The sequence below is a fragment of the Chinchilla lanigera genome, unplaced genomic scaffold (genome assembly GCF_000276665.1).
Source record: "Chinchilla lanigera isolate Chin_1 unplaced genomic scaffold, ChiLan1.0 scaffold00004, whole genome shotgun sequence".
NCBI lineage: Eukaryota > Metazoa > Chordata > Mammalia > Rodentia > Chinchillidae > Chinchilla > Chinchilla lanigera.
Window position 1 is genome coordinate 20151409 of NW_004955405.1, and position 12480 is coordinate 20163888.

General features: G+C 33.6%; 1 protein-coding gene across 13 annotated transcripts in view; it reads right to left on the bottom strand.

Annotated features, from left to right (window-relative positions):
* Window positions 1-12480, bottom strand: part of Ppfia2 (protein tyrosine phosphatase, receptor type, f polypeptide (PTPRF), interacting protein (liprin), alpha 2) — a 453918-nt gene that overhangs the window by 313660 nt on the left and 127778 nt on the right. For 2 of the 13 annotated variants that reach the window (XM_013518025.1, XM_013518014.1), the window contains exon 1: window positions 5880-6278. The exons of 8 other annotated variants lie outside the window; for them this stretch is intronic. In XM_013518025.1, coding sequence (XP_013373479.1) covers window positions 5880-5960 — 81 coding nt within the window. In that variant the 5' untranslated portion in view covers window positions 5961-6278. Of the gene's footprint in view, window positions 1-5879; window positions 6279-12480 lie in introns of those variants that run through there. 3 more of the 13 variants (XM_013518017.1, XM_013518024.1, XM_005374388.2) reach the window with 3 other exon arrangements.

Genomic DNA, 12480 nt, shown 5'->3' on the forward strand with positions numbered 1-12480 from the left:
TATGGCTGAACTTTCATCTTTTTTTGTCATAGTTTCAACTATGAAGAGGTACACAGTTCCCTTCCTCATGGAAAATACAGTCTAGTTAACTTCTGTTAAGTAGGAACTTCTGCAAAGGAAGAATTATAATTGATTTCCTCTCTGGGGCCCTAGGGACTACTCATTGCTTTCTGTGATCAGTTCACATTGATATACTGAGAATGCTTAAATTAACAAAGATGCAACCCATTTGCTTTCTCAGTTTCCCTTTAGAGATTTCAGCAAAATTCTAAGATACCTATTTATTGGAAATTTGATTATCATAAAGATTATTTCCAATGAAGAAAAATGCATCAGTTAAGATTAAATGAGGAACTGTAACTAAATGAAAGCTTTATGTTTAAAAAAACCCCAGCTTGGCAATATTACAATTTTTTAAAGGCATGGAACCAAATTGTTACAAATTTCTTTCCTAATAGGTGAATGAGATCAGAAATTATTTACCTGAGAATATATTTACTTCTACATTTAAGCATCAACACTTAATTTAGCAGATTATAAGGAATACACAGCTTATTTTGTTCTATAACTTTCACTTCAGATGGAAACTACACTACCTATTTTCTGAATTATTAATGGTTATTTTGTTATCTTTTGTGGACACTAGTTTCCTCATCTGTATAGTATAGAAATAGTGGTACCTCATCTGATTATTTGAAATTGTTTTCTGTACTGTAAGCCAGTTCTCACTCCAGACAGCATCCAATATTATAACTAAAGAAAAAGTGTAACCTGCTACTCCTCACTGCAAATCTTAAAAAAAAAATCCAAGATCCTGAGAATCATAGTCCAGTCTATGTTTACCTTTGAATGTTATGCAATGTCCCCAGATTATGCTCCCATTTTACTAAATTTTGCTGGTCTAGCACACTACGGGGTGGCTTTGAACGTACTATGACTGAAACATTTCTTGTGTTATTCTTCCCACTTGTTATTCAGAATACATAGAAATAAGAGATCTAAAGAAAAAATTTCATTCTCTCATTTAGCTGGGACCTCTCCCTATATTTCTATGTAACTGTGGAGCCATGGGATCTTTCTGATCATTTCTAGAAGATTAGAACTATTCCGCCTTCATTCCTAATGATTTTGAACATGTGTCAAACAACATAGATTTTTTTAGATGAATCTTAAAATTATCAATAAGAAGAAGTTATACTATGCTCCAAATGAGAGAAAAAATAATGCTGGACCAAAATGATAGGATATGTAACAATTGGATTGCTTCCTTTTTTTTTTTCCCCCCTTTTTGAGACAGAGTCTCAAAAGAAAAACTTTAATTTGCATATTAAAAAATTTTAATATGCAGTTCAGGCTGGCCTTGAGCTCACTTTGTAGCCCAGCCTGGTCTCTAACTCACAATGATCCTCCTGCCCAGCAACCCGAGTGCTGGGATTACAGGTGTGAACCACCATGCCTGGTAGATTTGTTGCTAAAAAGCCAGAATTACCTCAATCTTTACAAAGCTATGTTGCTCCATGATAGTCACCAGTAATATCTTTTGAGTAAAAACTCTTAACACATTTAAATTTCTACCTCACCTCACCCATTCATCTTTTATATTTTTAATTGCTAATCTCATCAGCCAATTATGCATACCTATACTAATCAAATTTTAAATTTTTCTTAGTAAAATAAGGAAAAAGCAATGACTAAAGAATGGCAAAAACTGGACATGGTGGCACACGACATAATCCCAGCACTTGGGAGGCTAACACATGAATTTTGCTGTGAGTTCAAGGCCAGCATGGAGGAGGTAGTGAGATCATGTCTAAAAAAATAAAAGAAAAGAAAGAAAGAAAAAAGAAAGACTGGCAAAGACATACAAATAAAACATTCTCCAAAAAAGAACATTTCTCAAAAAAATGACTACCATTTCATTATGAACAATAAAATTAAAGTTTTTCTTTTATTGCACATGTAACTGTTTCATATTTTAAAGAATCAAACTTTATGAGGTGTAAAAAGTTAGTATTAAACAAATTTTCTCTACATATCTTTATGTATTTCCTGCATTATTATATAGTTATGCTTAATTACCTATATATTTAAAAGAAAATAATTTATTGTTTATTGGGATAATGTTTCATATTTTAATCGTCTATTTTTCAAATATAACCACGTTTATAAAAGAGAAATATTGAAATATTGATAGTATCCACATATTGTTGACACATTAAAAACTGGTCTCAAAGATTGTGACAAAATATAAAGATTGTGCCAGTAGTATTATGAACCCACAAGAGGGATCAAAAGAAACACACTTAATACAACTTGTAGGAATGAATGAACCCTTCATAGCTGTTGAGATGAGTTGTTAAGAATTCTCTTTGATCAACTATACTGAAAAACAAAGGTGATCACACAGAAGCATACTAAGAATTTTCTAGCATAAAAAACATTAGAAAAATGGTTTGCGTGTGCTCCAAATCACAAAGGTCATTGTATTCAACTTAAGTAAAGGAATTTTATACTTTATGGATCAATGATATATGAATTACTCTTTTTTGCCATGAAAATGGAATATTTCTATGTTTCCATACTTTGAGGTAAAGTATTGTTCTTGAGTTTTCAGTGTATTTTGGAGGGTAGCAGTTACTTCTACACATAGACCCAGTACATAATACTAATGCTGGTATTAATAACAAAAATGGTATTCTGAGAACTAACGAGATTAAACTGCCCCCATCATACAAAACAAATAACTTTGATTTAGAGAAGTGGTTTGTAAACGTGTGTGTGTGCATTATTGGGTAGTAAATGGAGGGCCTTGTCCCTCAGCAGCACCTTTGTGTTTTTTTTTTTTTTTTTTTTTTTTGAGACAGACTCCAGCTGAGTCACAAAGTTTGGCCTCAAATTTTCATTCTTCCGGCCTCAGCCTCCCAGAGTACTGGAATCAAAGTTATGCAGGACCACACTGATATTAATTTTCATGAAAATTTGCATAGAGTCCCCCAAAATAAAACAAGTAAATGAACCACAGGGAACAGAGGAAGAGGAGGGCATGCACAGTCTAGGAAGTGAGGGATTTATATTAGTCCTCAGTAGCTCTGGGGGCGCTACCACATTATGTCATAGTTGGTCCATCTAGAGGTTTAGTATCACAGATGCAATGTTTCAATGGCAAACATAGATATATAAGAGAACAAATATAAAATCATGATGGGACATAATTTTTATGGACATAAAATTAGGAAGAATTCATTGCCTTTTAGTACTCTACTTAATATACACATTAATGTGTACATTAAATATATTTTATATATAAGTATATATTTATTTCATGATATGTTTCAATTAATACATTGACTGGCATAGATTGACTACTAGTATATATACAAATACTATAATAATTTTCTGCTGCTAGCACTTAGTCCTCATTTTTGTCAGTCAAAAGGCACCTTTAGGCAACTCTACTGTAGAACTTGATTGATAGGTGATAAGTAATTCATGAAACATAAAGCGTAAACTGGGTGCTGGCATCATTCAGAGTGTTAGCAGCTCTGAATAGAAAAACGCACACAATTTTACATATATTAATAGTAACATATAAGAGAGAAATTACACATAAGAAAATTAATTCAATGTTAGGAATTCTATATAAACATATTTGTATGTATATGTGTAGAATTATGAATGTGTTTGGCTAAATTAAAATGCAATGAAAAAGAAAATATTATAATCTGAATATTCTTAGTTTCTCATTTGTTATTTTATCTTTCAACTATTTAGGTAATCTTACTCAAAATTTGATATATGCCATTCTGGACACATGACAGGGGTATTTCTGATGCATAATGAGAAAATGGAACTGATCTTCAGTATTATTCATACTAAACTATCTTAAATGTTTTTGCATATGTTACACTGGAATAATTTTAAGAAGTCAGGCATTAAAATCCCAACTCCTTGAAGAAAGATAATATCAGAAGCACATTTATGCCACTGCATAATGAGAACTATTTTGGAAAATTTATCTAATCATTTTCACAAGATGCATTTTTGTGACAAACAGTTTGTTACTTTTACAGCATCTCATTTTTCCCAATGTTTCAACCAAAGACGGTGCACGGCCTTTAAATAGATTCATGCACACAAGTATGAAAAATAACCATCTAATTCTTTCCTTTGAAAATAATGGCCATGAGTTTATCATTGTAAGCCTTCACCTCATGCTTCAAAGACTGTATTTTTCTCTTTCATTATCCACCCCCCAGAAAACAGCAATAGCAACAAAAAGATAATCACCTAAATGTAAAGACACGTTACCTGTTTGTGTAAGCCTTGGAAAGAAATAGCATTTTGTATCATTAAAAATAGAGGAGAATAGTTTTTATTTGCCAATATTTGTATTTTACCTGACATTCTAGGGTTTTTGCATGACTTTGTTATTGTGTCAACAAAAAAAGGAGTGGTTAAAAATTATTACAGTGTGTTCTCAAAGAAAATCACCTGCCAAGAAAGATGTCAGCAGGATCTTTACTGAAGGACTTGTAAAAAGCCTGTGTCATGACTGAGCATATGGAATTTACTGACCCTTAAACTTTAAGAGACTCAAGTAGAATACTTAATGTCAAAAGCTCCCCCAAAGAGTCAGTTGCAGAATATTGTACAAAGTGTTTATATCTCTGTGTATGGAGAGAAACAAATAATAATTCTGTGAACAGCCTCAGGGCACTTGCATTTTGAATCACGACCACAATAAGCAGATCACCCCAGGGAAGAGAATATATTCTGGAACAACTCAGATTTGCACTATCAGTGGACATCACTGTGAAACAGGAAAAGGGACAGGAGTAAAAATAGAAATACAGCAAAGGGAGAGAGAATAATTATATCTACTGCTTAGAGTTTATAAAGGCAAGAGTCTTATGAATCTGATGTGCATTTAAAGTCTCTTTTATAAAATTCTGACTAACTTTACTATAATAATTCTCTTGGTCTTTGCATTTTACCCCAGAGCTCTATAAATGTAAAACCAAATGAAATATAAATTACAGACTGTTTGTGTTTATTTAATGCAAAATAAATGTAAAGAGGAGATTTATTTCACTTCATGTAATGATGACACGATCGAGTTAAAGTAAAGCTTAGTATTGCAAGATGCAATTTGAGGATAAAATGAGGTAGAACCTGACTTACTTGAACCTTAACGATGTCCCAGATTGATGACTAATTTATTCACAGGAAATTGAAATGCATTTAGTAGGTAACAGCTTTGTAATTCACATTTACATTTATATTATAAATCATTTTGACTTTTTGATAACACAGAAAATCTTCCATCTTAATGAGGTTCTACTTTACCTCAAATTGAAAAGCATACAAAACATGGTCACTTAAGCCTTCTGCATTATTTATTGCTGTACATTGCATAATATAATGACATTAAATAACAAATAATCTGAAGCTATGTATATGATAAATATTTTTTTATCCTAGATGACTTTGTTTGCAAAGTTCCATAAAATATCTCTTAATTCTACTCTCCCTTGATTCTTAAGAGAAGTAATTCTACAAAGTTCACTATATTACAACCGTAAAAATCTTCAGGAGACACAACATATCTCATAAACTTTCCAGCCTGATACTAGAGCAGATTTTAAAATCTCTGTGGAAAATTAAGTGTCCATTATTATTTTGCTTGAATTCAGAGAGCTTTAATGCCATCCTATTTCCACATTTTAAAGCAGGTTAAACTGGCATGCACATTATACATTCCATACATCCTCTTTGAAATTTTCACACTTTTCAATTTTCCTTTCTTTATATTTCTCTTTATTAAAAGTTTGACTATATATAAACTTCCTAAGTAGTGAAGCCATTTAAAGCACACTTACTTGAAAAGTGTAAAACCGGGTCCCATTAGGAGGATGCACCTTAGGGGAGCCAGAAACGGTGTTCATATCCGAGAAAATCATTTCTGATCACAGAGACAATATAATCCACAAGGAGCTACAGAAGCAGAGCAGACAGCTTAGCGCACGGATAAATCCGTGCATGCATTGAGGGAGACTAGAGGGTAAAATGAAATCTGCCCCATCCTTCTTAGATACACAGAGATAGCATTTTGAATCTTTCATCTACATTTGAAATCTAAGCTGAAAGGGAATCAGCCACCGACCTTTTGTGCAGCTAGATCTGTAGAACATACAGTGTTAAAAAAAAAATTGAAAACACAAAAGGATAAAAGCAAGAACCAACGATAAATGGAGCTTGTGCAGAATCTGGCAGTGCTGTGGACCTGCCCGTCTGTTCTCAGTGGTAATCACCTCCCTCCACCACAGTCTAGCAGAGTGATTATGCTAAATATCCTGCTTAACCAATAACACACAGTTCCATTTCAGGGAAGCATGCACAGTGTAATTCAGAGGACCTCTTCTGACTAACCTGAAGCATGTTTCACACACTGCTTAAAGCTGCGTTTAGTAATGAATTAACTGTTTTATTACTCTGAATTCTGTGTGTGAATCTCTTTATGGCCCCAGCCTTTTTCATAACATTTTAAATTTTTGCAAAGCCTTTTTCAAACGTAATGGGCTTTCACAATGTATAAATCAAAATATATTATGGCTAACTGCACATTAAGGAGCACTATGTACAATGAATTAAGACTCTAGAATACTAGAAGTATTTACAAATGGAGTGGAAATATTTTCTACTTTTCTAAACTCCTGAAGAGCATCATGAATATGAATGTAATTATTATTTTCTCATTTGCTAACATAGACAAAACGTTAAGCTGGCCAATGAATGCCTTATATTCTGTCCTAAATTTATTTTAAGGAATATTATTTCATATATTATTACAAATCAATTAATGAAATATCTTTTATGACATGATTTTTTACTTCAGATGAAAAATGATGCAAACCAGTTGAAAAATATGTTTATTTTTATATCTTTAACAAAATAGCATAAAAGATCATATCAGATGACTTGATAACTTTTAGAGGTAAAAATAAATGTTCCATTTACACATGGCTTAAAAGTGGAGACTCCAGCAAGGCAGAAAACAGAATGATCCAGAAGTGGGTCTTTCTCGTCATTATACATAATCAAAAACCTCCTGTTTTGAAGCTGGAGGTTCCAAAAAAATATTTATTTGTACTTTAAATTCTCTAATTATCTTCAAACTTACAATATTGATGGGAGAAAACCTAAAAAGTGACTCAATTACTTGAGTAGGATACCTGTATTTGAGTAGTTGTGTTTGCATTTAATGATTTAACAAGAGACTTTATAAATAAACCAGAACATTTAAAACTGAAATTTTGGGGGCCAGGAATATAGCTCAGAGGCACAGTGCCTGTCTAGCAAGTGCAAGGTCCTGAGTTCCATACCTCGTACCAAAAAAAAAAAAATTAAAAGAAAACCTGAAATTTAATTTGTGTATAATTTAGGATTTATAGAAAAACTATAAAGATATCTCAGAGCATTCTCCTGTACTCCTCATTTATTTTCTCCAGTTTCTACATTTTATATTACCAAAGTATATTTATCAAAATGAAGAAATTGAAATTATTATTCTCCAGCCTCTAGATTTATTTGGATTTTGTTAGTTTTGCCATTCATGTACTTTCTGCTCCTGAGTCGAATCCATTTATTTGGCTGCTATGTCTCTAGGTTCCTTTGGGTGTGATACTCTACTTTTCCTTGATTTTCATCACCTAACAGTTTTGAGAATATTGCTTAAGCATTCTCTAGGGTGTGCCACAATCTGATGCTTTTATATAACACGTTTATTGGATGTTTTCCTTGAGATTGAACAAGGGCTATGAGCAACAGAGAAGACTACCAAGGAGGTGAACTACCCTCACCACACCCTATTTGTGATACCAAATGTCCAAAGTGTCAGTGGTTACTTTTAACTATTACTTAGTTAAGGTTGTGTCTTGGTTACTTTTCTCTCATTGCTGAGACAAAATATCTCATGCCCAAAATTAAGAAAGGAAAGGTTTATTTAGTGCACAGTTTGTGGAGGTTTTCATCCATACTCAGCTGGCTCCAAGGCAGAATGGCACATGGCAGAAGGCAGCAGTTCAGGGCGAGGAAAGACAACAAAAGCAAAAAAGAGTGAAAGGGAGGAGCAGCAGAGAGCAAGACCCTTTCCCTTCCTTATATTGTATGCAAACTACCCAACCTAGGGTTGTAGCATTCACAACCATAATCCCAGCACTGGGCCATGGATCAATGATAAATTCTAGAAGCCCACCCCCAAACTGCATGAGGCTTTTGGGGGACATCCGCACACCAACAATAACAGGTAGTGTTTACTATTTTTCTATTCTATACAGTTACTGTATTTCCCTTTTCATACTCTTTTCTTTGGAATTAGTCACTAAATCTATTAAGCTCTCAACATGTTAGTAACAAGGGAAGAAATTAAGCCCTATCTTTGGAAGCAGAGAATACTTACACATATTCATTGGACTTCTAATCAATGAAGGAAATTTAGTTCCTTCAGGGATTATTTTTCAGTCAGTTATTTACATCAGTACATACCCATATATGGTATATTTAGTTTATTCTTAAGTTATACTTTCGTATTACATAATTTGTTCTATTGATCATATTGTCCCAGCTTTGGCCACTCCCCAGCTCCTTTGGGAGCTCCTCTTTTAGGTTGGCACCTGTGTCCCTTTGACTAGCCTCCATTCTTTATTTTTGAGCATTTAAATAATTTTAAATTTTTTCTTTTCTGAAATATCACCCGATTTGTTAAAACCATTAAGCCCTTTGACTATGAATACATCACTTTAAGTAAATTTGAAAAATCATGTTTTCTTTTTTTGGGGGGGGGGGCGGTTTTCTCTGGTACCAGGAACCGAACTCACGGCCTTGCGCTTGCCAAGCAGTCGCTTTTGCCGCTGAGCTAAATCCCCAGCCCAAAAAATCATGTTTTCTTATTTCGAGGTATTTAAGCAGTCATTATATTCTGTTTTTCAAATTAGTGATTTCTCCTTATTTCATTTTTTGTTTTGTTTTGCTTTTTGTCTTTTTGAGACAGGGTTTCACTATGCAGTTCAGGTTGGCCTTGAACTCACTTTGTAGCCCAGGCTGCTCTCTAACTTGCAACAATTGTCCTGCCTCAGACTCCCAAGTGCTGGGCTTACAGGCATGCGCCACCGTGCCTAGCTCTCCTTATTTCATAAACTACAAGCTATTTGTTCAAATTCATTGTCAAAATTTGGAAATGGCTATCCATATAGACGTCCTAGCTCTGGAGAGCAGTGATGTATTTGACAATTTGGGTTTAATTGCCATACACTTCGGGATCACACTTCTGTGGTGGCAGAAGCATGTGATTCATGGTTTCCAAAGAAAGCAAGTAGAAATAATGTCTCAAACACAAACTGGAAGCTTCTCGGAATCTTAGGTTATAAAGTGCAAAAGAAGTTTACCAAATAGATTATTTATTTCAAGCTTTCCTGCAAATGGAATCTGACATAGGACCTGAACTAGATTTCATATTACAAAGCCAATAAATCAAATATCTTCACACAATTTCACATGTTTTTGGTATAGTCTCATACATTTGCTGAATTCCCATTAGCAGAAAATTATTTTGTTTCAGGTAGGAATTCCAAAGCATTTTGGCCAATAACAAAACACGCCTTGCTTTTTCATATTTATTTTGCAGGGAGGGGAGGAAATTGGTATGAATTACCCTTGATAAAAGCAGGAGGGAGACAGCATTAATCTATAATTATTTTATATTCACTGCCTTATCCTAAATTTTGCTGCGATTGCTATTGTAGACAACTATTCCCATTTTTTCTGTATTACATACTTATCCCATTGTTTTGACAATCTATTTGGGAAGAACTCAACTTGCTATGCCTGGTAGCAAAAGTGAAGGTACTTTTGGAGTCTGAAAATTGCCACTGATACAAACTCCTGTCTTGTTTGTTGATGTTGGAGAAGCCAAAGCTAAAGTACTGTCCCTCATCATCATTATGGAAATCATGAAGATAGGATGTACTAGAAGGTTGGAGAAGGAAACATGTATCTCACTAAGAAACAGATCCATTTGGCTTATGTAAGGAGCCTAAAGAAAACAATAACTATTAGATTCAGTCATCTACATTCCTGCTATTTTTACACAGGGAAGCACCATTTCTTCAGACTCAAGAGGCCCAGCGGGCCTGGACAGGATGCCCTTGGAGGAGGCTCAGTGCAGCTCTGAGCACCATGTAGCAGCACTATGCTTTGAAAACTTTGTTAGTTTGTGCTTTGAACTGTAGACAGTTTAAAACCCTAAATACAAATCATAAATAGAAATATTTATGCCATCATCATAATATAAATACAAATATTTATCATATAGCATCAAAATGCAAATACAATATTTGTATTTCATCATAAATACAAATATTCATCCTAAACACAAATATCTTATCATAAATGCAAATATTTCAAGAGCATTAATTATGGTATATTATAATGACTGACCTCATAAAAGAAAGCTCTGTTGACATTTAAATGCATCAAATAAAATATAAATAATGTCACATTTTAATATCTATCTTCTCTATTAAAAAGTAAAAAAGAGTTAATGGAAAGGTCTCAGAAGTTGGAAATTTTATAAAATTCCTTTTACTCTTTCAATTACATTCAATTTCTTTCCTTACATGTAATTTTATCTTACTACATTTTATTATCTTATTATTTGTTTGAAATTTTTTATCAATAACATAGCTTGCTACTCTAAAACATATGTACATGTATATATGTGTTTTAAATGTTTCATATTTAAATTTTCAATGAGATATGTATCAAAATGTATCTTGAAGAATAAGGTGCATTCACAAATATTAAACACAATTTATTATATTGGAATAAATATGTTAAGACGCTGATAAATACTAAACATGAGACGGAAAATACTTTTGGAACTATATTTCTCCATTGGCCTTTTCATTTAAAGGCTTATGTATCAAATCAAACATAATACTAGAATGATACTGGATTCCAACTTTCAGTTTTATAGACTTATTTACTGAGGAACACTGTTCTCATAAGTAAGCAGATGGGAAAGGAGAAAACCTTTATTTTTATACAATAGTTTCAAATAGTTTTAAATAAGTGTTACTATTGTACTTGAAGTTCTTCTGTATGCTAACATTAAAAAATTATAACTGATCATTAGATACTTGGATTAAATCATTTCTCTTGAAAACTAGCAACCAGAAAACACCTGGCTTCCAAAAAGACTTGTTACCTTGCAATTAAAGCAAAGTAAAGAATTATTTTCTTAAGACTGAAATCTGTATTGTGAGCTGCCCAACAGCCTGGCCCTTAATGTTCTGAGACGCTAGGCTAGTGCAGTACAGTAGCAGTCATCAGAAAGGTGCACTTCTGAAAGAACAGTTCAAATGCAGCCACGCCTCCTTCTCAGCAACAAGGGCGGATAATTTCACCAAAAAGCACAGAAAGAAGAAAGCAATTCCTTTTAAAATACCCACATTCTTCTATTTCTTGGAAAATATTTTTTATATTTTTTTTAGTACGTGTTTGCAATTCCTAAACGTCACATTCATTGTGTGCAGTTGGTACATGTACATAACAAATCCTAATTCTTTTTACTTCCCCTTTCCCTCCCCCGCTTCTCCCTCCATACCTTAAGTAATTATCAAACATCTACTTTTGCAATCAAATGTGTATCATGTGCCTAAATGTACCTGGCCAGAGTGAATGTACTGCTCACACAATATGGTGGAAGTAATTGAGTTAAACTTTATCCTAACTGATACGATCAATAATATGAGATCAGTTTGACTTTGATTTTATTAGAAACTGAAAGCTTCGGCCATGGTCTTAGAATACCAAGAAAATGTAGGACCCAGTGAGCCCACATCCCCTGCTGAGCTTCAGTTTCTTCACTTGTGGAACGGGAATACTGGTGCTTCACGCCACGTCTTTTGTAATAATTAAATGAGATTAAGGAGATGAAAACTTCAGCACACTACCAGGCAAAATACACCCAACCTTTTTCTACTCATCTGCTTTCCCTTTCTATAATGGAAGATGCAAAGAATAAGGTCTAAAAAACACTCTGTGCTCCAAATTGCTAGTGATACTTGATAGAATAGCTTTATTCAAAAGTTTATAGGAATAAAAGTGAAAGTAAAGCCAGGCATGGTGGGGCATGTCTGTATCCCTCATACTATGTGAGACTGAGACAGGAGGATCAAAAGTTTGAGCCCAGCCTGGGCAACTTAGCCACCTATTGAGACACTGCTTCAAAATAAAAATAAAATTACAATTAAAATTAAAAAAATAAAAATAAAAATGGGCTGAGGGTATTGCTCAGTGGGAAGACCCTAAATAGAGATCTGTCATCAGTTCCTTAAAAATAATGCATTCCCTCATAAACTACAAGTTAAGAATTTCTAAGTGTTGTAATTCAGTCGAAACACACACTATAGCTGGGCATGG